The sequence below is a fragment of the Pezoporus occidentalis genome, unplaced genomic scaffold (assembly GCF_034315485.1).
Source record: "Pezoporus occidentalis ecotype Australia unplaced genomic scaffold, CSIRO_AGI_Poc_V1 ctg8, whole genome shotgun sequence".
NCBI classification, from domain to species: domain Eukaryota; kingdom Metazoa; phylum Chordata; class Aves; order Psittaciformes; family Psittacidae; genus Pezoporus; species Pezoporus occidentalis.
This window is the reverse complement of record NW_026916158.1, coordinates 3,672,686-3,697,030: the sequence shown is the minus strand read 5'-3', so window position 1 is coordinate 3,697,030 and position 24,345 is coordinate 3,672,686. Positions and strand designations below refer to the sequence as shown.

The 24,345-nt window shown below is 43.6% G+C and overlaps 3 protein-coding genes across 19 annotated transcripts in view; 2 read left to right on the top strand and 1 right to left on the bottom strand.

Moving 5' to 3' along the window:
• Nucleotides 1-24,345, bottom strand: part of MED12L (mediator complex subunit 12L) — a 152,681-nt gene that overhangs the window by 52,382 nt on the left and 75,954 nt on the right. The gene's annotated exons all lie outside the window — the stretch shown is intronic.
• On the top strand, nt 60-1,940 carry P2RY13 (purinergic receptor P2Y13). The gene is made up of 2 exons (XM_062603029.1): nt 60-250; nt 769-1,940. Exons 1-2 carry the CDS (start codon nt 102-104, stop codon nt 1,811-1,813), a joined length of 1,194 nt encoding a protein of 397 aa, XP_062459013.1. The 5' UTR covers nt 60-101; the 3' UTR covers nt 1,814-1,940.
• Nucleotides 9,012-24,290, top strand: GPR87 (G protein-coupled receptor 87). Its single transcript, XM_062602958.1, has 2 exons — nt 9,012-9,051; nt 23,147-24,290. The coding sequence occupies exons 1-2, from the start codon at nt 9,012-9,014 to the stop codon at nt 24,181-24,183; spliced, it is 1,077 nt and encodes a 358-aa protein (XP_062458942.1). The 3' UTR covers nt 24,184-24,290.

Sequence of the window (24,345 nt, the reverse complement as noted above, 5' to 3'; positions counted from 1 at the left end):
TTTTAGCATAGGAGAAGGCAGTGACTTTCTGACAAAGAGCAAAAGGAAGAGAGAAAAGCAACAGCACTCAAGCAATACATGGAAATGAGGAAGGAAACAACATGCTACACCAACAGAAAAAGTCTCATCTTTCTACACATTTCCCCATTCTTAATACTTTGCTTGAGGCTCCTGTCAGCAGAGGAACAGTGGATGAACCAGAGATAGCCAAAAACACCTCTCTGAAACAGCTGCTGCCAGGCTTGCTCAGGTATTTGTATGATCAGAGCATTCATGTGGTGTGATGGGGCACTCGGTCATTGGGCTTTCAGATGAAAAATGCTGATAATCAGCAGTGTGCACCTTATCTTGAAAATGTCATTTAAATCTCTGCTGAGAAGGGAAAAATAGTGTGTGCTTGGTAAGAAACACCAGAAGCATATTACTTCTGGGCCATAACTGTGAAATTTCTGTTTAATGTTAAAATACATTACCATGTAAAGACAAATGGGGCTTGCCCTAGGCAATCTGCTGTTATACTTTGCTATTATATTATCTTAGTTTTCCATAACGAATATATACCATTTCAACTTTTCACTAGACAACAGTTTGTAGCAACTTAAACTTAGGCAAGGATTTAGATTCTATGAACTAGAAGAGAAATTGGTCAGTCTATTTAATGCATGTTCAGGTTTTGTGTTTGTTTAAATCTGCCAGTCACTGTAAGGAACACTTAACTTTAAATACAGGATATTATGGTTTATGGTTTCTCTCTCCTTTTCACCCTAGTCTATTTCAAACCATGGGAGACTTTGCAAATGAGAGCATTGTCAGCAACTTCAGTGGAGCACCTTCCTCTGCACTGTGCCACCGAGACACCACAGTCATCCACCTGGTCTTCCCAGCACTGTATACACTCATCTTCCTGCTGGGACTCGTACTAAACAGCCTGGCTTTGGGTGCTTTCTGCCACATTCCAAGCACATCAACTTTCATTGTCTACCTGAAAAATATCTTAGTTTCTGATTTGATAATGACCCTGATGCTTCCTCTGAAAATCCTGACGGACTCTGGCCTGGGACCATGGCAACTCAAAGCCTTTGTCTGCCGCTTCTCAGCCGTAGTGTTTTATGACACCATGTATATTAGCATTGTGCTACTGGGTCTCATTGCTTTTGACAGATTTCTCAAGATTGTGCGACCTTTTGGGAAGTTCTGGGTGCAAAACCTGACCTCAGCAAAGATCCTCGCGGGTCTGGTCTGGCTCTTCTTCTTTATTCTCTCTCTGCCTAACATGATCTTTTCAAACAAGAAAGCAACACCCCAATCTGTGAAGAAGTGTGCCTTGTTGAAGAATTACTTTGGGCTCAAATGGCATGAAGCTGTCAATTATATATGTCAATTCATCTTCTGGTCTGTTCTCATCCTCATGCTTCTATTTTATATAATTATTGCCAAAAAAGTCTATGAGTCTTATATGAAAACACAGAAGAAAGACAACAAAAGTGAACGGAGGGTCAAAGGAAAAGTATTCATCATTTTCACTGTGTTTTTCTTATGCTTTGCCCCCTTTCATTTCAGCAGGGTCCCCTATACTCTGAGTCAAACAACAACCCAAATAGACTGCCATCTGCAGAATCAGCTCTTTGTGGCAAAAGAAAGCACTCTGTGGCTGGCTGCCACGAACATCTGCATGGACCCCCTGATATATGTGTGCTTGTGCAAACCATTTGTAGAAAAGGTGTTATGCAGGAGAGTAAAGACATTTCAGAAAACAGTTCATACAAACCCTAAAACCGAACTGGACACACAAATGTCTCCTACTGAATCTTGATTCTGCAGCTTCACTTGCTATAGCCTCTGCATATTCATTTAGACTTAAAAAAATAATTTGTTTTACTTCTGCTGTAGTACATGAAAGGGCAGTTGTACTGTAATATTAATAAAACCAGCTAAATGGATTTCCCTATTGATGCTCGCTGCTTAGCCTTAATAGGCAAAAAGCTGTCACTCAAAGTGCTGGCCCTGATCTGACAGCAATCTTCTCCCAAGCTGGCCTCTTTCCCTGACACTATCATAAGGAACCAAAGCTGTGGAAGCACAGTGAATCTTGGCTCTGCTTGCCCAGCAGCAGCAGCACTGCTGCTTTCCCACCACAGAGGTCTGTATTACCCAAAGTCACTCGTGTCTTCACAGCCACCACCACAGCATCAACGATGCATAACACTAACAATGATCACCCTGTAGCTTTGCACTGCTCTGCTGGCCCTGCAAAGTGAACAAGAACAGAAGTTTTTCTGATTTGGTCCCTAAATCATGCCCACCGCATAGAATACAGACAAACAGTAGCTTATGAATTAAAGCACCTTCATATAACTTAAGATACAATCTACAGAATAATTCTATCTGCTTTAAACAAAAAAAAAAACCTTACTTTTAACACTTAAGCTGCTTACTGACTATGGCTGCTTCTAAGGACAATTTAGCTTTATCTGAAATTCAAACCCAGAGCTATTGGCTTTGTATGTCAGTAATTCTTACGCTAGGTGTCAGCTCAGCTGGCATGTCACAGGCCAGGGAAGAGGAAGAACAGAGGGAAGAAGGGCACAGTCCCTCCCTTACCTCCCCACTTCTTTCACACACATAATTACTTTCCTACCACCTCCACTGTTTCACCATCCTTCCCCTCCATGCCAGCAGGGACTTGAGTGGAGAACGCGGTCAGCAATTCCCTAGTCACCCCAGGGCACACTCCTTGTGGGGACCAGCAGAAGCCCCAGGGCTGCTTCCCAGCATTGTAGCATTCATCCCTACCCTACTCACCAGAGGGGAGCACCCAGAAATGTCCTTTGTGGTGGCATATTCACCCTTTCCAGTCCCAATGACAGGGAAAGAGAAGGAAGCAAGCAGCACTGCCTAACCCTCCCCATCCAAAGAATCCCTCTCCACCTGGCTCACCACACCACTCTCCCTTAGCTCTTTCACAGGAAAACTCCAAATGGGCCGTGCTCCATCCAGAAGCTGCCTTCTAAACCAAAATCCTGGATTTTTTTTTCACTATTTTAAGACATGAAAGCAATATCAACCATTTATTGACTCCAACTCTGCAAAGCACATTAAAAACACTGTTAAATTTACCTTATCCTCAATAATGCTTTCTTGCTTCTCAGACAATGTGGTCCTGATTGCTGCCTGCCTCCTGACATACCTCCTGCCTCTGCCTCACGTACTGCCCAGGTGACACAGCATTGAAGAAGGGGCTTCAGGGAGAACACCACAACTTGATTTCTTCCATCAGTCATACTGCTGGCTGTAGGGTCTGTCACCCCTTCTGCCCATACCCTGACACTCATATCCCACTGCTCTGTGACACACTGGAGCTGAGGTGTGGGAGTCCCCAGCACCTGGCTGAGGAAACACTCATGTCCCTGCTAACAAACTCCACCCCTTCCCAAGGTATTGTGCGAGCTTTATGCCTTCTCACATGTGCTAGATGCTTTGATCACCAGTCGATTTCTATTTTTAGACATTAAATATTTACAGCAGCCTAGCACAATCACACAGGTTGCTCCATGCAGCCCAATTTTTCCTCAGCTGTTTTTAGATTACTGTGCATTAATTACATCTGCCTTTGGGATTCCCCAACCTCTGCCACACAGGTAGATGTATGTCTCATGTAGTAATTTCTATTCACTACATCTTCTCCAGTAGGCATGTTACATACTTTCCACTACTGTAACACCCTTTTACAACTGGAAACTGAACTAATCACCAACCAGCTTCCAGCTGGTTCGAACTTCCCTATAAAACCAACATTATATCAAAGAGCGTCTTACCTTTCAGGATTAAATGCTATTCAGGAATTAATTCCTCTCTCCCCACACACACATAGTGTTTAACAGGATTAATTTAGCTACTTTAGTAAAAATAAATATATTAAATTCTTAGCTGCTAAAATACTCACCACTTTAGCAACTGCTTAAAGAAACATAGGCATAGTCTGAAAATGTTTCTTCAAGCCTATTTACAAGCACAGCAATTAATGTAGTGACCAGAGCTAAACATCAGGAGAAGACATTGAAAACAAGCAGCAATCTTTTACCAGGGAGGTGCCCATGGAAATCTGTGTTCCTGAGCTCTGGGTGTATATAGGGAAGAATTCAGCATGAAACTTTGCAGCTCGGTCTTCCCTCTTCCAAATGAATCACACCAGCACAGCTAATACAGAGGTCCCAGGGACTCTCAGCACAAATTAACATCAAGCTCCGCATCTAGAAGTGGAACCCTGGCCCATTTTTGTGGTTATTACAGAGAGAGACAGTAACATAAGATGGGCAATATGGCAGTGATAAACTATGAAAATGCTGAAGAACAGAAAATTTATTCCACTGTGAAAGTTTCATTTTCTCATTTCTACTACTTTTAACATTGGGCTCACTTTAGGCTGTGCACAAACACATGCTGGAAGCACACACAGCGAAGTGCTAAGAGCCTGCATGTAAGGATGGGTGTAACCACAAAATGGGCTGAGTTGCTCCTTAAATAAGGGGTGTGCCAAGGCTTCCAGAGGAGTCTTAATCATCTGTTTTTCAGCTGCTGCTTCTTTGGTAGGTAAAAGGGAGGCAGAGTTATCAAAGCTGCAGCAGAGAAATGCAAGGTGAGTGAAAGGATAGGATGTCTGGTTCTTCCACTTACAGGAGAAAAAAAAAAAAGGTCCTCCAAATTCTAACATTTGGGATTTTCACTTTTTTCTGCAAGTTTTTAGATCCTTTGTTTTTCCTAGATTTAGCACTTGTGCAAGACAGAGAAAATGCATGCAACATTCCCACCTTGTGCGTACTCACTCCAGTCCATCATCACAAGGCAGCAGCTGGGCTTTTCCTTTCTGCAGCCAACTGTTCAATTTTTTGGCTTGCCTACACTCCACATAGAAGCAGCAGACAACCTAGAAACTGGAAAACTGGCACCAGGCCTTAAGCTTGTTCAGACAAATTAATCTTATTCCAAGCACCTAAGGTTCACAATTCACACAGAAACTATTGACACTTTTTCTAAACATTTTTCCAGGTTGTTGGGTTTCCAAAAGGGGAACTACAGGGTAGTAGGCAGTCGAGTTTTGTAGGAACTCAATTTTATTTGGGTACACAAAGGCTTTCATATATTATTTTGTATTTTTTACTTTCTTCTGTTTCAGAAGAAGGAGATATATTATACCTAGAAAAATAAACATATTATACCTAATACACAAATCATCTAGCCTTCCAGATTCTGTGTTAGACTGCCTCTTCTCAGAGGCACAGGAAGCTAATTCCTGAATGCCTAAAGACAAATTCTGCACTTCATACGTGTCCCGATTCTCTGGCACAGCGACACACATCCCTCCATCACGGTTCCTTCAACTCTGAGTACTGAGAAAACTCTCGTAACATACAGCAGTACTTCAATTAATTAGAAATGCAAAATAACAATTTGCATCATGAACACGAGCTGGGAAACCAAGTTGAGCAACCAAGGTATTACTCATACGATGACATGCAAACACACAAAGCCAGCAGGTCACATATGAAAACTAAAGGCACTAGAACAGGCCTAAGTCTATAGAGAGTGTCACCCAGCCAAGGTGTGTAACTCTAGGTTGCTTGTCAACATCGGGTGAGGAACAATGAAATGAGCTGTTTAAAGTCAGCTCTTAATTAGTCCCTTTCAGTGAAAGCCATCAAAACAGTGATTGAAGTAAACCACCTAAGGAAAGGGGAAGGGTCAAACTCTTCCAAGACACTTCCATTAACAAAAGCACCTCCATCTTGAACATCTGCAGGTAGAATGCTGGAGGAATCCTCCCAGTGTTGCAAGCCCTGATCCTGCTACCACTTTTCTATGCTTAAAAATATGTCAATCTCATATATTATCCAGGTGGTTAATCTGCTTTAAAAATAACCCTGTAGTTCACATTGCTAAATGTGATAGTAAAGTAGTTTTAGAATGAAGCAACACCATAATTTTTGTAATAACATTGCTCAGGCTTTTATGAAATCTGAGAATTGCTCTCTAATCACCAGAACACAAAAAGGGACATCCAACCTTTAAATAATGTGAACAATAATAAAGTTATAGGCTAGCTTTCAGCTTTTCTTTACATCAGAGCTTCACATGCCTTTTGCGCTGTTTTTACGACAAGCTCCACAGCATTTCCTTTTCATGTGTCAGCTAGTCCTGACATGCTCCGGCCTGAGAATAGCCAAACAACAATGTCTTACTTAAAAGCCTGCTAGGGGATGCTAACACAGTGGCTTCTAACTCATTAAGTTTTACTGATACACCAAAATATAGAGATTTTAAAAAAAAATAATGTACCACTGCACCACATTCAGAAACAAACAAATCCATTCCCATGTACATTCTATGAATCTATTTATTAATTGACCACTCACTGTTAATACACAGACTTTGGCGTGTGTACTCCATTCACAGAGTACCAACTATTAAACACATGGGTCCCTGCAGGAAATTAAGTTATATTTTTAAACATTTCAAGTTTCAATTTCTTCCCTTCTTGCCACACCACGTCCTGCAGCACTGTTTCCTACACCCCAGCCTAAGACAACACCAGCATTAGAAGTGCCTGAATAACAATAGTGCAAATCAACTGTCATGCTGTGTCTTGAGTGAAGTCCATGGGGCTGAGACCAGAGCAGCAGCCATGTCTGCCAGCACCAACCCCAGGGTTGGAACTGTACCCAATGCCAGTACAGTACCCAGCCTGGGAGCACATGATCTTGTGCAAAACACAAGCCAAACGTGTAATTTTCAGATTTAAGTGTTAAAATACCGTTCATGATCAATCTGCAAATCTGCTTCCAGCCTTCAGCCCTGGCATCCAGGGGTCTGCTGTTCCTCAGAACAGTGGCAGGAGCTCATCTGACGGGCCCCCACCTGAGGGCCATGCTGCCAGGCAGTCTGTACAGAAACACTAGAAGCAAGACCAACACAGCACGAATACTTTGTTCGGTGCCCAAGCTGTGAAGTCTCTGCTCTGCTAAGGACCTCTGACACTGGAATGTGGGGCTGTCCAAATATCCCAAAGGAGGACCATCTATTACAAGACCTCTCAATGGAAGAGAGGATGTTTTCTCCTGCAACTTCAGCAATGTTTCCCCAGAAAGGAGCAGCCTACAGATCATCAGTCAGACATGTACTCCTGTCCTACATAGGCTCCACCTAGAACAGAGAACTGGACCACCACAGGCAAAGTTAAGGTGGCAAATAACTGAAAGACACAGAGGGGGTGAACCAGCGACTGGAAGGAAAAACAGAAGGCACCACTGGTCTAGAAGCAGGACAAGCAGTTGGGAAGGGAACAAAGCACCAGCAGCTGCTAAACACTGGAACACAAGGGACAGCTGAAACAGGGTGAAATGGTGGCTGGCACACATTGGTTTACATAGCAATGTGCAAGGTCTAAGAGAGGCAGAGACTTTGTCAAGCCTCCTCTCCCTTACTGCAGAAAAAGCCTTCTCCATCCTCAAGTGATGCAACGTGTGTACTCCAGCATGTGCAACAGGGATCCTCTCTTAATGTCAGAACATGCAGCTCCTGAGATCAGTTTGGCAGCTTCTAGTAATAAAGCTGGAAACATAAGAGAGACGTATAACACGTGTTCCTGCTGCCTCCATTTAACTTATCTGTTTTGCCTTGCAAAAGTTGGTCTTCAAAGATGAGCCATGTCAGAAGTCTCCTATGATCAGGGACTGTACCTGCTTCAAGGCAGAGGTCCTGAGGCAAGTGGGAATTTTACAGTCTGCCCACTACCTGAAATGTGGAAATTAGTAGCGAGCTTCCCTGGACACACAGCCAGGGGAAGCTGTTCACCACTACAGAGAGGCAGCTGGTTAGGTCCAGCTCCTGCTCCCAGTCCTCACAGGGCTCCAGTGGCTGTCAAGGCACTGATGCAGAAGGCTGTCCAGTCTCAGAAGAGAGTGGCTGGGAACCCAGCTCCTCAGATCTTTGATAAAAAAGAACGAAACATGTATGAAGAACGTCCAGGCAGAAAAGAACAATCTGAGAAAAGTGACTTGGCAGCCATTGCTTTTGTAGCATTACAATTGTTTTTTCTTTTCTCCTGAAGACCTAATGAGGGAGATACATATATTTGCTTTCTTTTTAAGAAGGTGGCAGAAATGAGAAATTAACCACTCATTCCTCTACTGACACAAAGCAAAATTTTGTCTTGCTGTAACTACTGCCATGATTATTTCAATGCTCTTTAGACAGTGAATTATCATACTCTAAATGTGCGTACACCCAGGACCACTGACAGGATGACTGCCAGAGTCAGTGAACTCAAAGAGTCTTAAAGAACACTATGTCAATAAAAAGCATGCATTAAACAGACAGTAGAGTAACTTTAGCTGAAATGTTTAGTTACAGACTTAACACTTTGCTTTCATCCTACATGCTATTTAAAAGAGGACCTATTCAAAGCACAACATTAAAGGTGTCTAAATATAGTCAAATTAATAATTGACATAATCTCAATTAGCAGATATTTGCATCTATCCAGCACAAGATTTTTCAGCATGACATTAAATTCACATTCATCCTGCAGACAAGACTGCATTAACCAAAAGGCACAGGCACAGTTGCACACGTTGCTGTAAAACATCGCTTCAGACAGTTTGCAACGTCTCCCTGCATGAAGGCTGCTGCCTTTTACAGGCACTAACCTACCTCTCAGGTGAATCACTGTCTGCATCCTGGGCGCCTGAGCTGCTCCGGAGCCAGGAAGTGAGCGGGAGCGCGCTGCTCATCTACCTTGGCATGTGAGTCATTCCCAGGAATGAGAAAGCCAGTTGCTCCAGTTGCTCCTGGCCAGGGGAATTTTGACTCTGATCAAGTATCGCAAAAAAAGCCATCAGAAGCAAAAAAAAGCTTACTTCCAGATATGGTTTATTTAACGACCTTATCGCAAGAAGCCTTCTCATGCCTACTGTAGTTTCCAGATGTATGTTGGACAAGTCTAAGGCACTTTCGAGATGCAGCTCCAAGATAAGTGGAAGGCTACTATGGTGACAGGTAAGTGATCTTTGACCATCTGAAAAGCATTTGATAACTTATTCTGTGAATCTTCTTGCTCTTAATCACCCTTGAGTGAATAGAAACCAGAAGTTAAGATACAGTTGCTGAAAAACAGGCTTGGAACCATAAACTGAGTATCAGATCAATCAGAAATGTGAAAAGTTCGCAAAATAGCACAACTTCACTAACCTTGTATTTGCTCATTAAGCGTTACTCGTTATCTTTTTCCCAACAGCAAAAAAAAAGTTTTCTACAAATAATGTCTTCTAAGATATGAATCAAAGTGCAGGAGGGTTCACGTTTTCCATAACTTACTTCCTGACAGAGTTTCACTTATATAAAATAAGATGCATTAACTATAACATCTGAATCTGGCATAAAAGGTTTGTGCTGTATTCCTTTTCACCTCTTTCAGTAAAAGAAAGCATACTTGAATTCTCTTAATTATATTATACAGAATAAAGGTTCTCTTCCTTCATACTTCACTCAGATCATGTTAAAACTTGTCAGGTTCACTGGAAAAACCACATAGCTCCAAATAAGCAACTTGCAAACTATACCTCTGATTAGTCTCAAAGTCTGGGAAATATGTAAGATGCTTGCAAAAACCTACGCCATTTAAGGAGCATTTTAGATTGAAAAGGTTATTCTGAGTTATGAAGAACTGAAAGTGCAGCACAGTTTAAGTTTTTGTATAGTAAAAAATTACTTGCCATTTGTGCATTACAGGGACTGTAGACATCTGTCTTCTCATGACATATGCTTGGTCTGGGTAAACTCTGGCAGTGTTTCACTTTTTTTTTTCCCCCCTCTTTAAAGAAGATTCTGCAATCTTCTTTTAAAAAGGGAAACCAGGAAACTCAGGCAAGCATTAAGGCGATGTCGCTGATTCACTCCCAGAAGCACAGGCCCCAGATCACATGAAAGCTGCCAACGTATCTCTGGTTATAAGGGCACCTTATTCTTTGGGTAGGCAGCCAGTTCTCAGGCACCAGCCAGACATTCTCCTCCTTCCCCACTCAATGGGTGGTGGCACCTGGGGACAACCTCCAAGAGAGAAGGCCATCGGTTGGTGCTTGGAGAGATCAAGGGATCAGAGAAGGGGAGAGAGGCCAAAGGGTGTTCAGGGACTTCAGAAACAGAAAGCATCGGTTTGTATTAGGGGTGTGTGAGAAAAAAAGAACCAAATTCTCAGCAGCACCCACTGCCTGTTCCTCCCCCTTCCCTCCTTCCCTGCAGAGGGTTGCCTTTCCCAGCTCAGCCTGCTGTCTCACCCTGGCTCCCCTCCCTAGCTGTCGGGTCCCCCCCAGGGCAGGGAGGGAGCAGGGAGACCAGCTCGCCCAGCACCTGCACCCTGCAGCCCATCGTGCACTAGCATGCACCCGTGCCGGGTACTGGAGCACCAGAGCTCCCAGGGTGTTGGGAGCTGCCTGGCCACAGGGATCTCAGGAGCATGGCTGAGCCAGGAAGACACCTGGGCAGGGTGGCCAGAGAGGGAACAAGCACCTGGAGTGAGGCAGCAAGTCACAGTCTGGAGTCCATCCAACACCAAAGCAGCCCTTCAGAGGCTAGATGTTCCTTCTCAGCCAGGAATCCTACTCCATTCATTGCACGTAACCCTGGATGAGATGTACCCAGGAACAACTGAAGGGTGAAGCTCCTTCTCCTCTTTTTATGACAAGTTGCTTGCTCACTTTCACACAGCAAAGTTCAGAAAGACTGCCTCTTTGACCAAGCAGGCGCTAGGAAAAGCCAGTCAAGACATTTGCAGTAAGACTGTAGCATTAAATGTGGAGTGTGCAATATTTATTAAAGTTTGGAATGACGTGAAAATGCACTTGACATAAGCCAAGAGCTATAGATCCACCACACTGTCAGGGCTCTGGAGAAAACCAGGCTGCAAGATACACTAACCCCAGTGTTGCCAGGAAGGCACTAGAGGAAGTCAGTGATACATTTCAGAGGTCTTAACCCTTCCCACCATAAAAAATTACCATACTGTCTAAAAAAAATGAATAAAAAAGACCACCACACCCTCAAATATCACAAGTAGGTTTTCACATCTGACCAACACTGAACCTGAGATACTACGATAACCACTACTTCTCATTTTTCCTTGAGAAAATATCAATGACTTACCAAAGTGACAACTAATGATGAGCAGTGTCAGTTGGGCTTACATCATGGCCCAGCAGCTTCTCCCACTAGACAAGGAACAGCCAAGCGCTGGCAAAGCAGTTGGTTCAGAGGCAGAGCGGCAGCTCCCTGCATCCGGCACCCCAAAATCCTGCCAGGATTTGCAGCCTGTCTGCTTCTGAGAACTGCAGGCAGGGAGGGAACTCTCCAAACTGCTCAAGAAAAATCAGGGTTGCACCAGGCTGAACTTCTCCCAGTTGTACCCCAAAATCCATGTGTCCTTTTCATTCCTCTTCAAAACAGTGGTGTTGCTACAAGCAGCTAACATGCTTGCTTGTGTCACATCAGTGTATACCGAAGCACGAAAAAAACAGCTGGCAACAGCAGATGAGGATTTTTTGACCTTTTGCAATGTGAAATAGAATCTCAAAAAAAAAAAAAAAAAAAAAAATCCCCACAAAAAAAAACACCAGAAATTGTTTCAAAGCAAAGTAAAATATCTAAAAGCAAGACTTTTAGGAATTACTCTAAAATAATTTTAATACTTTAATTACTTAGTTTTAGGAATTACTTAAAAGTTTAAATGGCACTGTCTACATGCATGTATCAATAATTGTTTCCCCATGAGATACTTGTTTCACAGTATCCCCTGTAGCTCTTGAGAGATGTGACAGATGCACAGTAGCTACAAGGGATGAGGGTGTAATGTGGCCTATCACAAACCTTCTTTTTTTCTGCTCTCTGACCCAGACAATATCTTGACTGTTTTTAAAGTTTCTTCACGAGCCTTTTAACGTGTTTCTCATTGCACAATACCAACAATCAAAACTAAAAGTCAGTATTTTCAGCAGAAGGCTCCCACCTGGTGCCCATGAGCCCTTGGTCTCGCTCAGGCCCCTCAGAGGGCTCTGCCACAAAGCGAACTAGGGAGCAGAGCCGCCAGCTGCTGCTCGCCTGAGCAAAGCCCTCTCCTCTGGAAGAAGCTCAAGACCACCCAAGCACCACATGCTGAAACTTAACAGCCAGTTTTTGCTCTTTGCCCAAACTATTGCGTTTATAAGATTTTAAGTTTAAGAGACTCTGACTTCAGGATAATAAAGCACACTGGATAAGTACGGAACAGCCTATGGAGTCAAAGGGTGATTACTTGACAAAGATTTCCATGCTGCCCGTTGTGCCAAGAGCAGAGCCCATAAAAACACAAGTGACAGGAATGGAAAGGCTGGGAGAAAAGCCTGTAAAGAGATTAAAAGAGGAAAAAGGTTAAGTTATTCTGGAGGAATACATGTAAATGTGAACCTGCTTCTGGCCTCCCCCTTGCAAGGGAAGACTAGGAATGTAACTTGGTGAGAGATTAAAACTACACCTTCCAAGCGGCAAAAGAACTGCAATCCAGTGGGATGGAAAGAGGACAAAGTTTGCACATGACACCAAGCTGGGAGAAGCATCAGGTACCCTGGGGACTGTGCTGCCATCCAGAGGGACCTTGGCAGGCTGGAGAAATGGGCCAACAGGACCCATGTGCAGCTCATCAAGAGAAGCACAAAGTCCTGTCCCAAGGGAGGAACAGCCCCTTGCACCAGGACATGCTGGGAAGCCAGCTGGAAAGCAGCTCCACAGGGAAAGACCTGGTAGACAAGTTGACCATGAGCCAGCAGCATGCCCTGGCAGCACAACAGGCCAACAGCCTCCCAGGCAAAACACCACCAGCAGGTTGAGGGAGGTGATCCCTCCTCCCAGCTCAGCACCACGAGGCCACACCTGCAGCACTGGGCTCCCCAGGATGGGACAGAGGCAGCCCTAATGCTCCTGATGTACAGGGGCGTGAGTGAGCTAGGGCTGTTCAGCCTGGAGAAGGGACAGCTTGGCAGGATCTTATCCAGGTATTCAACCACCTGAGAATTTTTTTGAAGTGTTCATCATCAGCAGGGAGGGTGATAACAGGACAGAGCCAGGCTCCCATCAGCAGTGCCCAGTGACAGGACAGGAGACAGTGGGCATAAACTGACACACAGGAGGCTCTGTCTGAACAAACGGGGTTTAGGTTTACCAGAGAGATTGTGGAGTCTCCATCCTGGGATATACCCACCGCTTGATAGGACACAGTCACTGTCAGCCAGCTGTAGCTGATGCCGCTCTAAGCAAGGAGCTGAAGCTGATAAGGAATGTCAGAAGCCAGCATCAGGAAGGAGCTGAACAGACTGCACGTGTTGGTTGACCGGGCAGCAGCTGTCAGCAAATACTGCCAGCAGAGGGGCCCAGACTGCAATGCTCAGAATTTGGGCACTGCCACCTACATCTGACCCCATGGAGACCATTTGTGTGGAAGTTGCATCTTCCATGGAGCATTCTTCATGGGGGTTCAATGAAAGCAACTATATAGCATTACAGAACAGCTTCCATGAACTAGCAGTAGGTTTGTGCAACCAGAAACAACCATCAGTAGCATCTTCTAGAAAGAAGCAAAGGAAACATTCCAGAGTTAATCCTTTCCTTCTGTCTAATTAGAGGCTGCCATACTGAGAAAACATTAATTATCCCAATTCTGCCAACCATTGCATTGTGCACTCTTTTTTCTTTCACAGAAAAAAAAATAAAAAGGGCAAGCAATTGCAACACGGCTCCTCTGCCACTGCCAACAGCCTTTTCCCTACTGCCCAATGCAATACCATTTCTGTTGGCAGTTCTCTCCTAACTCTTCATATAAAAGCAACTACAGCCTAAAGGAGATGCACTTGAGCACTATACTTCATACCCCGTCAGCCCCCAACAGCAAAGCACAACACACTGACCAGGATCTGCACTAAATGTCTTACAGAAGTTTCTGCTTTTTGGTCACAAAAAAGGCACATGCTTGTCATGAATGCAACAGAGGACTGGAAAGCATTCTTTCAACATCACTTAAGAACTGCAATGCATATTCAAAAGGAAAGAGAGTTCATATATATTCAGATTTTACAAATACGTTTAAAACGTAAACAGTATTACATTAGATTAACACATTTATAGATTTGTAACCTCTGTATAGAAAATCGGATCCTAAGTAATATTAATCCATGAACCTTTAATGTGGAGCAGTTCAAAAGACAGAAAAAAAAGAACAAACTTGATAATTCAGGCAGCATCCCCAAAAGGTCTCATGTCAGCTATCCCACATATGGGAAAATAAGGGTTCATAATCACTCACTTGAATCAAGAAAAAAAATGGCTACATTTGGACAAAATATTCTAAATGTGACTTTCAGAATAACATACAGTGGTATATTTAGATTTTTTTAATAAGTGAGGAAATCATGTTTCTGAAAGACATAGTCCCCCAAAATTGAGAATTCTGCATATTAAACAGTATTATTTAATGCTTACTGCAGCATTCTGCTATGATCAGTTCAGGCTCTCCTGTAAGTATAAAACAGCTGAGTTACAGCTGCACACAAAATGTGAAATTCCAGGCAACACCTACACTAAAGCATGGGCAGACTGATGTAGAAAGCGTAAATGAGCGCATTTATCTCGGTACTCAGATGTAAGGTAAATCTAGCACAGCCACTGGAAATATGCATGGTACTTTTAGCAGTCATATTCAAAGGACAGAGAAAGAACCCTAATTTCAGTAAGTGATGGCATGTGGGAAGCTCTACAGTTCACAGGAATAGTAACTACAGATAGCTTTTCTCAGAGACACTTCTTAGGCAAAATGAACATGGGGAAGGAACTCTCCGTTAGCAGCATGTCTCAGTGTGGATATGAAAGTATTGCTCTCCTGTGTGTGCACTGACAGATGTCAACTCAGAGTCGGACAGAGGCTTCCACCAGGAAGCATGCTCCCTAACTACTGGTGTCCCGTGTCTCCTGTTGAAGATAAATGGATTGGATAGGGCAGGAACAGGATACCATTCTGGAGACAAAGGAAGGAAGTTGCACCGCAGCTTGCCTGGGGGCAGGACGCTGTGCTATTCAGAGAAGCGGGAGAGAAAAGTTAGGTCGGAATTGAGGGGGAAGTTCAAGGAGGAATCTGAACAAGAAGGGGGTTTTGTACTAGATACTGAAACAGATGAAAAGCTTTCTCAGCAGAGGCAGTGGTTCCTGTTTCTCAATATGACTAAGACAAGCACTGTAAGCCACAGCTGCAGAAAGTTAAACCCTAGTTCTTATTTTTCAGGCTCTCCACAAGTCAATTGGCTAAGCACAGCAGCATTACTGTGTTACAGGGAACTAGCACATACTATTTGCACGCCTCTTACTGCTACACTCCAAGGAAGGCAGACACAGGAGCCAAAGGCACAAAGCCCGAGAGGGCTGTTTTCGCCCTCTTCCCCAGCCACCCCATACTGAAGCAGTTCCCAGTTTGAAGTAGCAAACATGTGCCAGCCAGCTGAGTCAGACCATGCAGGGTGGTGGACACCACCATTCAGCTTGGCCAGCCTTTGGCAGGCATGCAGGAGCAGACACATGGGGACTCCACCACTGAAGCGGAGCATGACTGGGGAGCAGGCACCCCAGGAGCTCCCCACCCACCCCAGGCAGGACCAGCAATACCAGGCTGTGGGTCGATGGCAATTGGGAGGTATCTTCCAGGAGGTAGATCCATGGCCTCCATGAGCAACCTGCACCTGTGTGACCACCTGCACAGTAGAAAAAAAAAAAATGTTTTCTTGTGCTCAGATGTAATTTCCTGAGTCCCAGTTTGTGCCCACTGCCTCCTGTCCAGTCAGTAGGTGTCACTGAATAGAAAGAGCCGGGCTCCCTCCTGCCAAGTACCCATGCAGCAGAAGCCCCTGAGCCTTTTCTGGCCTAGACTGAACCACTGCAGCTCTCCCAGCCCATCCACAGATGAAAGATGGTATACTTCATATATGCTTTGAAGAACACTGCTTTACAGATGCTTGCCTTGTTGCTTAATCTCCACCTCCAAAGGCACTGCAATACAGCAGCAATGAGCTGTGCAAGACAACCATTACAGAACAGAATCAAGCAAAACAGCTTCTTTAACTTTGCCATTACACCCTGAGTTTTGCCATGTAGAGACAGAATCGGCAAAACAGGGCAGATGCTTTTGTCTACAAGCAGCTGTGGTCCTGCAGTGAACAGGAGTTTCTGAGTAACACGAACCCTGGCATTACATGAGTTCTTGTCACCACCTGCTCTGCTGCCAACAGCACGGTATCACTTGGCACAACTGGCACAGAAACACAGTTCCAAGGACAGGGATGAGGAAGCTAGAAAAACTCAAAATACAGTGAAGTGTGCAAAGCACAAGAGAGTAAGAGGCACATATTTAACCACTGTAGAATTCCAATAGGAACATCAAATTATTCCACTATGCATTAACAGTACATTAAGATACACTTTTACCAAAGGGGAGATGAACAATATTTAACAGAGGTCTCTGAGGAGGGAAAAGGTGGTAGTGTCCTTGATATTGGGATTGGGCTCTCTTAGTGAACAGGAAAAAGCAGCAAGGAAGATAAATAGAGTCAAGCAGAAGCAGAGTAAACTAGAACATTGAGGCTTGTTCAGGTGATGCAGTGCAGGAGTGGACTGAAATGAAAGAGAGAGCAGGGACGTGGGCTCCGCTTGTCTGCTTGCAGCTGCTTTACCCTGCAGCCTACACTGATGCTTTTTCCCCAAATCTTTACAATTAACTCCCTGATTTGGTTCTGATGTGCAACAGAAAAGAACATAATCACAGCCAGCAAACAGCAAATTTAATGAACTGCCTCACATTTCTATTGCTTACATTAACTCTGTCATTGCCAAACTTTGTGGTGATGAAGAGAGGCTGGCTGGCAAGAAGCCACACATAGAATCACAGAACAGTTCAGACTGGAAGAAACCTTAAAGACCATCTAGTTATAACCCCACTGCCATAGGCAGGGACACCTTCCACTTGACAAGGCTGCTCAAAGGCCCGTTGAACGTGGCCTTGAAAACTGTGAGGGATGGGGCAGCCACAGCTGCTCTGGGCAACCTGTGCCAGCACTTCACCACCCTCATAGTAGAGAATTTTTTCCTAATATCTAATCTAAATCTCCCTTCTGTCAGCTTAAAGCCATCAAAAAGTCATGTGCTCAAATAAAAAAAAAAAGTCACTTAAAACTCTGCAGCCCTATGACCTAGAGTATCTAGTCTAGCTCACAGAGAATTTTCCAGTGTTTAAAAAGCTGTAAAATAAGATTAAAAAAATGCTACTAGATTTGGGGATACAGAATTTCTTTAAACAGCAAGGCAACTTAAAGCCTTAGTCATTAGAAAAACTATAGTCATTCCCTACCCATATGACACTGAAGTCTGCCCTGCAACCTATTATTTCATTTCTCATCTAAGGTTATATCAGTCATGCATATAAACCAGTCTATCAACATTAGCAATGAAAGATTACCTCATATGTGAAACAGTGTGTACTTAGCTTAAATTTAATGCAGTTGACAGCCTTTAGGAGAATGATAGAGAGAAGAAAAAAAGAAAAACAACCACCGAGCAAGTGCATAAACTACAAGAAGTAAAAAATGTCCTGGTTTAAAAAGCTACTTGAATACAGGAGCAGCTTCTAGTGCATCTTTAAAACCATGCAAGTAGGATACATTTAGATGGAAGAATGAGACAGTTGTTTAGGATGAAAGTGGTCAGAAGTAAAGCATCTGGAGAACTGGACAAGGAGTGGAAAACCAACCTTACCCACAGAAATACCATATCCAAACAGGTAAGAAAGCCTATGTAAAACAGTGAACCGGTATGAAATACCTTAAAATACTCTTTAAAGAGAAGGCAGTGTTCATCTCCCATTCCAAGAGAAGGCATGGAAAAGGGTGAATTCTCTGTATGTGATTACTTTTTTCCTGCTCCTAGAGTCTGGAGTATAGTGGTCTTTATCAGAAAAAAATAAGCTTCTGGAGTACAGGGATACACCAGATTTGACCCAGATGAGCCTTGCTCACCCACCCCAGCATGTAAACAATTAAACCACACTACTCCAAGTGCTTGGCCTACCACAGTAGCCCTTAGCTTGATAGACTAGGGTAGGAAGCTACGAAAACACCTTCAGACTGGTGAGTCTCAGCAGGATCATCTCTGTGTATACCAAAATGTTGTCACACAACCAGATCTGTGCAGGAGAGGTGATAGTGCCTGCACTCCCCTGCTGCTCTGTGCAGACCTGTTTAAGACTTTAAAGCTTCCAACTACAGCAGTATAAGGGAAAGTCTTTAGCGCATAATTAGGGCAGCCATCAGTAGGTGTTGTCTCTAACCTCCACCCCTTGCAGGCACCAAAGCCACTCTGCTGAGCTCAGCTGTGCTGGCAAGGTGGGATACAGAACACTGCTAATGCAGTTTAGCTGTCGCAGTCTGCATTTGTGAGGAGTTTGCTGCTTTATTTTTCCAAGCCATCTTTTGGGGACATTCTTGGAATACATTTTAACAGTAAAACCATCGGGAATAAGATGACACAGAGATATCCATTCAGAGGCTTGACCCTAATTTGTCTGCTGGGACAATAAGCAAACTCCCACTATGGCTTCCAGGTGACCTAGATTTCCCTGGGCAGTCAGAATGTGATCACATCTTCACTGGCCAAGAAGATGCATGTGGCAGGATCATCCATGGTCAGTACTCAGGGCAGGAACCAGCAAGCCCTTATGGGATTTGCTAAAAACATGTTTCCCAAGTCTGCGCTCCTGAAGAGGTGGGATGCTGCTGTTCCTGTGAGCTGCAAAGCACCTTCCTAAGCCGCACCTGGAAGGGACACAGAGCCCAACAGCAGAGCAGCAGGGCTGCTTCAGCAAGTCCAGGTTTTGCATAGTCTGGGAGATAAGCAGACCTGAGCAGAGAAGTTGCAAGGGCAGGTACAGGAGCAGAGCTGATACCATCAAACCCCAAGAGGCACAGGTGAGCCCATCAGAGCCTGAGGACACATTCCCTGGGGTGGTAAGAAACATGTCTGTCTAGGCAGAGCCTTCTGCAACCATGATTTGGCCATGTCTGGTCCAAGTTACTGAAGTCCATCCTCTTCGGTAGTTTTCAGCTATGAAACAACAGGTTAAATCCGAAGACTCAAATGGCCCAGAGGATTCAAGTACCCAAGAAAGAAGACATTACCCACAAGGAGGAAGGAAACGGGATTTTGATCCACACTGAGGAGCAGCTCTAGAGTTTTGAAGATGTTGTGGATGGCCCGGCTCTGCTGACAGTAAAGTGCATGAAAAGTGCAAGCTCGAGGAGAGCTTGAATGACAGGTAGGCAGAGATCCCCTGCAGTAAGGGAGCTTTCTCACCAGTGTCAGAAAATATCCATCAGTTTTCTGATGTACAACAAGAGACAGAGCCTTTGGAGAGTGCAGGGGCTGTCTATACATGATTTTTTACAGTCTCTTAATGACAACATCCACCTAAAAGCACGGATATAGATGTGGAAAAAGGAAGGAGCCTTTTTTTGACAGGATTTAAAGCAAATCCCTTTGGGACCTAGAGACTGACCGACAGTACATGCGAAGTCCCTCTAGCACAAATCTGATCCCCAGCTCCATCAAACCCCTCAGCATTTCCAAGGGTTAAAGCACAGGAATACCAGAGCCAGCAGTCACACTGCTGCAAATCCCAGGCAACCCAGGCAATACTTCTGCAGTTTCTCTGGACTGAGGATCTGGGAGAGCACCCTCCTGAAGAGTCTGAGAACAGGGAGTTTTCCAGGGGCCAGGACCAGGAATTACACAGACTTGAAAGGAACTCTAAAAAGCAGGGAAATAAGCACCTTATTTGCATAAGACTATAGATATGCATCTTTTCATAAAATCACATATTCTTTTGATCTCTCTGCCTTCTGGGCATAAAAAGGATAGCTGCAAATTATAAACAACAGCAAAAAAGTGATAGGTTACTGCTTCTCAGACCAAGAGAAAACAAAATATCTAAAATACCCCGGACAATTTCATTATGGACCCCAGTTATTATAAGAGCAAATAATGACAGACAAGAAGCCAACCAATAATAAGCTTGAAACATCAGAATTAAAATTTTTACTGACACTTTAAAATGTAATGATTTGCTTTACTGCCATCTAGTGACAATTCAACACAGTTCATAATGCAGTGATGTCATAAAAGTAGTATAGATCTGCAAAAGGGCTTCAGTAATTTTAGCATCTGTTCATACCCATAAGAAAGGCAGTCAGGTCTACTGTAATTGCTGAGGGAAGAATTTTTTTACAGTGAGGGTGGCAAAGTACTGGCACAGGTTGCTCAGAGAGGTGGTAGATCCCTGGGGATATTCAAGGCTGGATGTGTTTCTGGGCAACCTGATCTACTTGGACATGTCCTTGTTTATTGCAGGGCGGTAGGACTAGATCACCTTTGAAGGTCCCTTCCAACCCAAACTATTTAAGATTTTGCTAGTTTTCCTATCAAAACCTGTAAACACAAAGTGAAGCATGGTAAAACTAATGCTTTTGTGTACTACAAGGTTAAAGCAATAATCTGGAATGCAGTCTTACAAATCAGTGTTGTCAAAATTTCTGTGAACAGTGTCAAAACATTCTAATGCCATCACAGCAAAAACCAGATTCTGCAGTTTTTCCGTATTCCCCATAGACTGGCTTTTGAAGTTCTTCATTTAAAGCGGTAAGAGAGGAACAACAACTTACAATTTCCACCCCAATTTCACAGACACATTATAAAGTTGTACACACATATCTCACAATTATATGAAACTTTTTTACTTCAAGAAGTGAGAGATGACAAGCTTCTGTCACTGAAACATCCAAGATCAAACATAAACAAATATGATGTCCAAGCAAGAGATGCGGGGAATGAGGTCAAGGGCCTTTATCAAGAAGTAAGAAGCCAGTTGTAGAGGCAGCCATAACACGGGCATGAAGCCACCAAACCAGAATGTTCTGGCAGTTAGGAGACAAACTTCTTGCAAAGGTTTAGTCCAAAATTTTTGAAAGAAATCAAAATAAGACAAGTTTAGTTGAAATCCAACCTATTTTTACAGAACTTAACAAGCTTGAACTGAAGTCTGCTGGAATAAAAATTGCAAGATCATGCAGCTAAGGACAATAAGAAGAAAGGTACACGCTGCTGCTGACCCCTGTGAAGTATTAAGGGGACAGGAAGTGTGTCAGTGCTGATCCCAGCACTGCATTATGATGTACGGAGGAACTGAGCAAGTGAAACCCCAGAAAATGTTAGATGAGGTGTTTCAGTGGTGACAAGAAACTCAACCACCATGAAACAACCTTTTCTTAAGTCTCGTTTGTAAAACAGCACACAAATTTGGCAGTGGACTTCAAAGAAGGCTATCTTAACTGGAGCAGACACAGAGAAGGGTACGTTCAAGTCCTGAAGAAATACGAGAAGGGTTTGAGCTTGCTTCATCACTAGAGTAAGATACATACGCTGGGGGCTAAGTATCCAAGATGGAGATGGGTTCTTTAAGTGAAAGGCACTGGTACAAGAATATACAGGACAGAAAGTGGCAACAGAGACATTCAGGCTGGAAATTGCAATAATGTTTCTAAATATTACAGAGATAAGGCCCCAGCACAGCTTTGTTAGAGAGGCAAAGAAAGAAAAATATGTTTAACAGTGAAACTGATAGGCTTACAAAAGCTACCATGGCAGAATTGCCTGCAACGATAAAGCAGGCACCCAGCCATAAGTAAAGATGTGGCAGTGATAACCGTGACAGCAGAACAGCTGTGCAGTATCCAAAGGTCAGCCAGCAGCACGCCTCAGCCCTTTCCCTGGGAATTCTAGAGGATGCTCATCTTACAAAGCTCCTCTCCATGCTGGGGAGAGGGAGGTAGGGTCTTCTGTTTTGCTTTGGGTTTAATTCCAGTTTGTTTTCCCCAGAACATAATGCTGGCACAGCCTATGCCACATCCTGGACCTACAGCAGCAGCCAGTGGGACTCCTGAAAAGCATTTCAGCTGAAAACCTACAGCAACACAAATGATGGGGTACAATTTGTCATATGGAAAACTGCCAGGTAAAATAGCATTGGAAATTTATTTGACTGAGAAGTGTTTATTGTATTACTATCAATTCCTCCCAACACTTTAAAGAAATAAGTAATTTCAGAAAAGGCTGTCTGAATACTGCTGTTCGCTGCCCATGGGTGTCAGTCCTGGCTTATCACACCAGCCAAGTTCAGAGTATAAACTCTATGAAATAAAGCATGCTATAGTTTCATGAGATAATTTAGAAGTCTGAAGTTTTTTCCAAATATTTAGACATAAAATCTTAACACCCCAGACACTGGGATTTTTAAATACGTTTAAGTAAGCCAAGTTTTAAATTAGTGTTTTAATAGGCCTGAAGAGTCTCTCCAGAGTCCCATCTCTTGATAAACAGATCACCTCAGCTCACAAGTCGCAATCTGTGAAGAGAGCCAAGCACTGGTGCCCCATAACATTAACGTTGCGTTCCCAGCACACTGGCATGCAGCTGCTCTTGTCCATACCCCTGTGTGAGACTAGCCCTCAACCTGCAGCACGGGGTGTGCCCCGCTCCCCTTGGATAGCAGATGGATGAAGGGAATCCAACCCTTTTCACACTGCACTCAGCTGGGCTGTACGGTCTTCCAACCTGCAGGGCAGCAGCAAGGGCAGGTAGGGAGCTCACACACAGCATGGAAACCTTGGGAATATACACACACCCACATCCTGCATTTTTTCCCTATCAAGCTATATGCAGAAGCACCTTGACAGTTCAGCAAGAAGCACAGATGATGGGCTTGAAACCTACCAAGCCAGAGGCATATTTATTTTGACATGTTGTCGTGGTTTAAACCCAGGACACATGTGCAGTACTTAGGACACTATTTTAAAGGCAGGTTTTCCAGGCTGGTTAATCTGGAATTGCCCAGAGATAGGACATTTTCTACAGGTCAGTTCTAAAACAGCCCCACTTGTAAAACGCTAGAAACATACTTGAAACTTCTTGTTCTCCCTCATTCCCACAGATGACCGTCTGAGCCAAGACAACAATACCTCACCCAATTTCACAACAGGCTTACTTGGGAACTCTACACACAACGAATTCACCACTATCGTGTTGCCTGTGCTTTACCTCATCATTTTCCTGGCAAGCATCTTGCTGAATGGCCTAGCAGTATGGATTTTTTTCCACATCAGAAATAAAACAAGTTTTATATTTTACCTCAAAAACATTGTGGTTGCAGACCTTCTCATGACATTGACGTTCCCATTCAAGATAATCCAGGACTCGCAGCTGGGACCATGGCACTTCAACTCTTTCCTGTGCCGATACACCACAGTTCTGTTTTACACAAACATGTACACCACGATTGTGTTCCTTGGACTCATCAGCATCGACCGCTACCTGAAAGTAGTGAAGCCTTTTGGAGACTCCAGGATGTACAGCATCACTTTCACCAAGATTCTATCTGCCTGCGTTTGGGTTGTCATGGCTTTCCTAGCTTTGCCAAACCTGATTCTTACCAATGGCTACCCGACAAAGAAAAACATTGACGACTGCATAAAGCTCAAGTCTCCCCTAGGAGTCAAGTGGCACACAGCTGTCATTTACATCAACACTTGCATGTTTGTAGTGGTGCTGATTGTACTGATAGGATGTTATATTGCGATATCTAGGTACATTTATAAATCAAGCAAACAATTTATTAGTTCATCAAGCAGAAAGCGAAAGCATAATCAAAGTATAAGGGTTGTTGTGGCTGTATTTTTCACTTGCTTTCTGCCGTATCATTTGTGCAGAATACCCTTCACATTTAGCCATCTAGATAAAATTTTAGATGACTCTGCACATAAAATCTTGTATTATTGTAAGGAAATGACACTGTTCCTGTCTGCATGTAATGTCTGTCTGGATCCAATAATTTACTTTTTCATGTGTAGATCATTCTCAAGAAGGCTGTTTAGAAAATCAAATATGAGAACCAGGAGTGAGAGTATCAGATCACTTCAGAGCGTTAGAAGATCAGAAGTGCGCATATACCATGAATACACAGATGTCTGACATCACCCACACAGAGACTTTTGCTAGTTCATGAGAATGTTTGTATACCACGTAAATAAAACATCTTTGAATATCTGACCATGGAAGTTCATTAAGAAATTTCAGATATGAACAGCTTTTCTGTTTCAGCTGGCTAATATCCATCTCAAAATCCAAATGCTT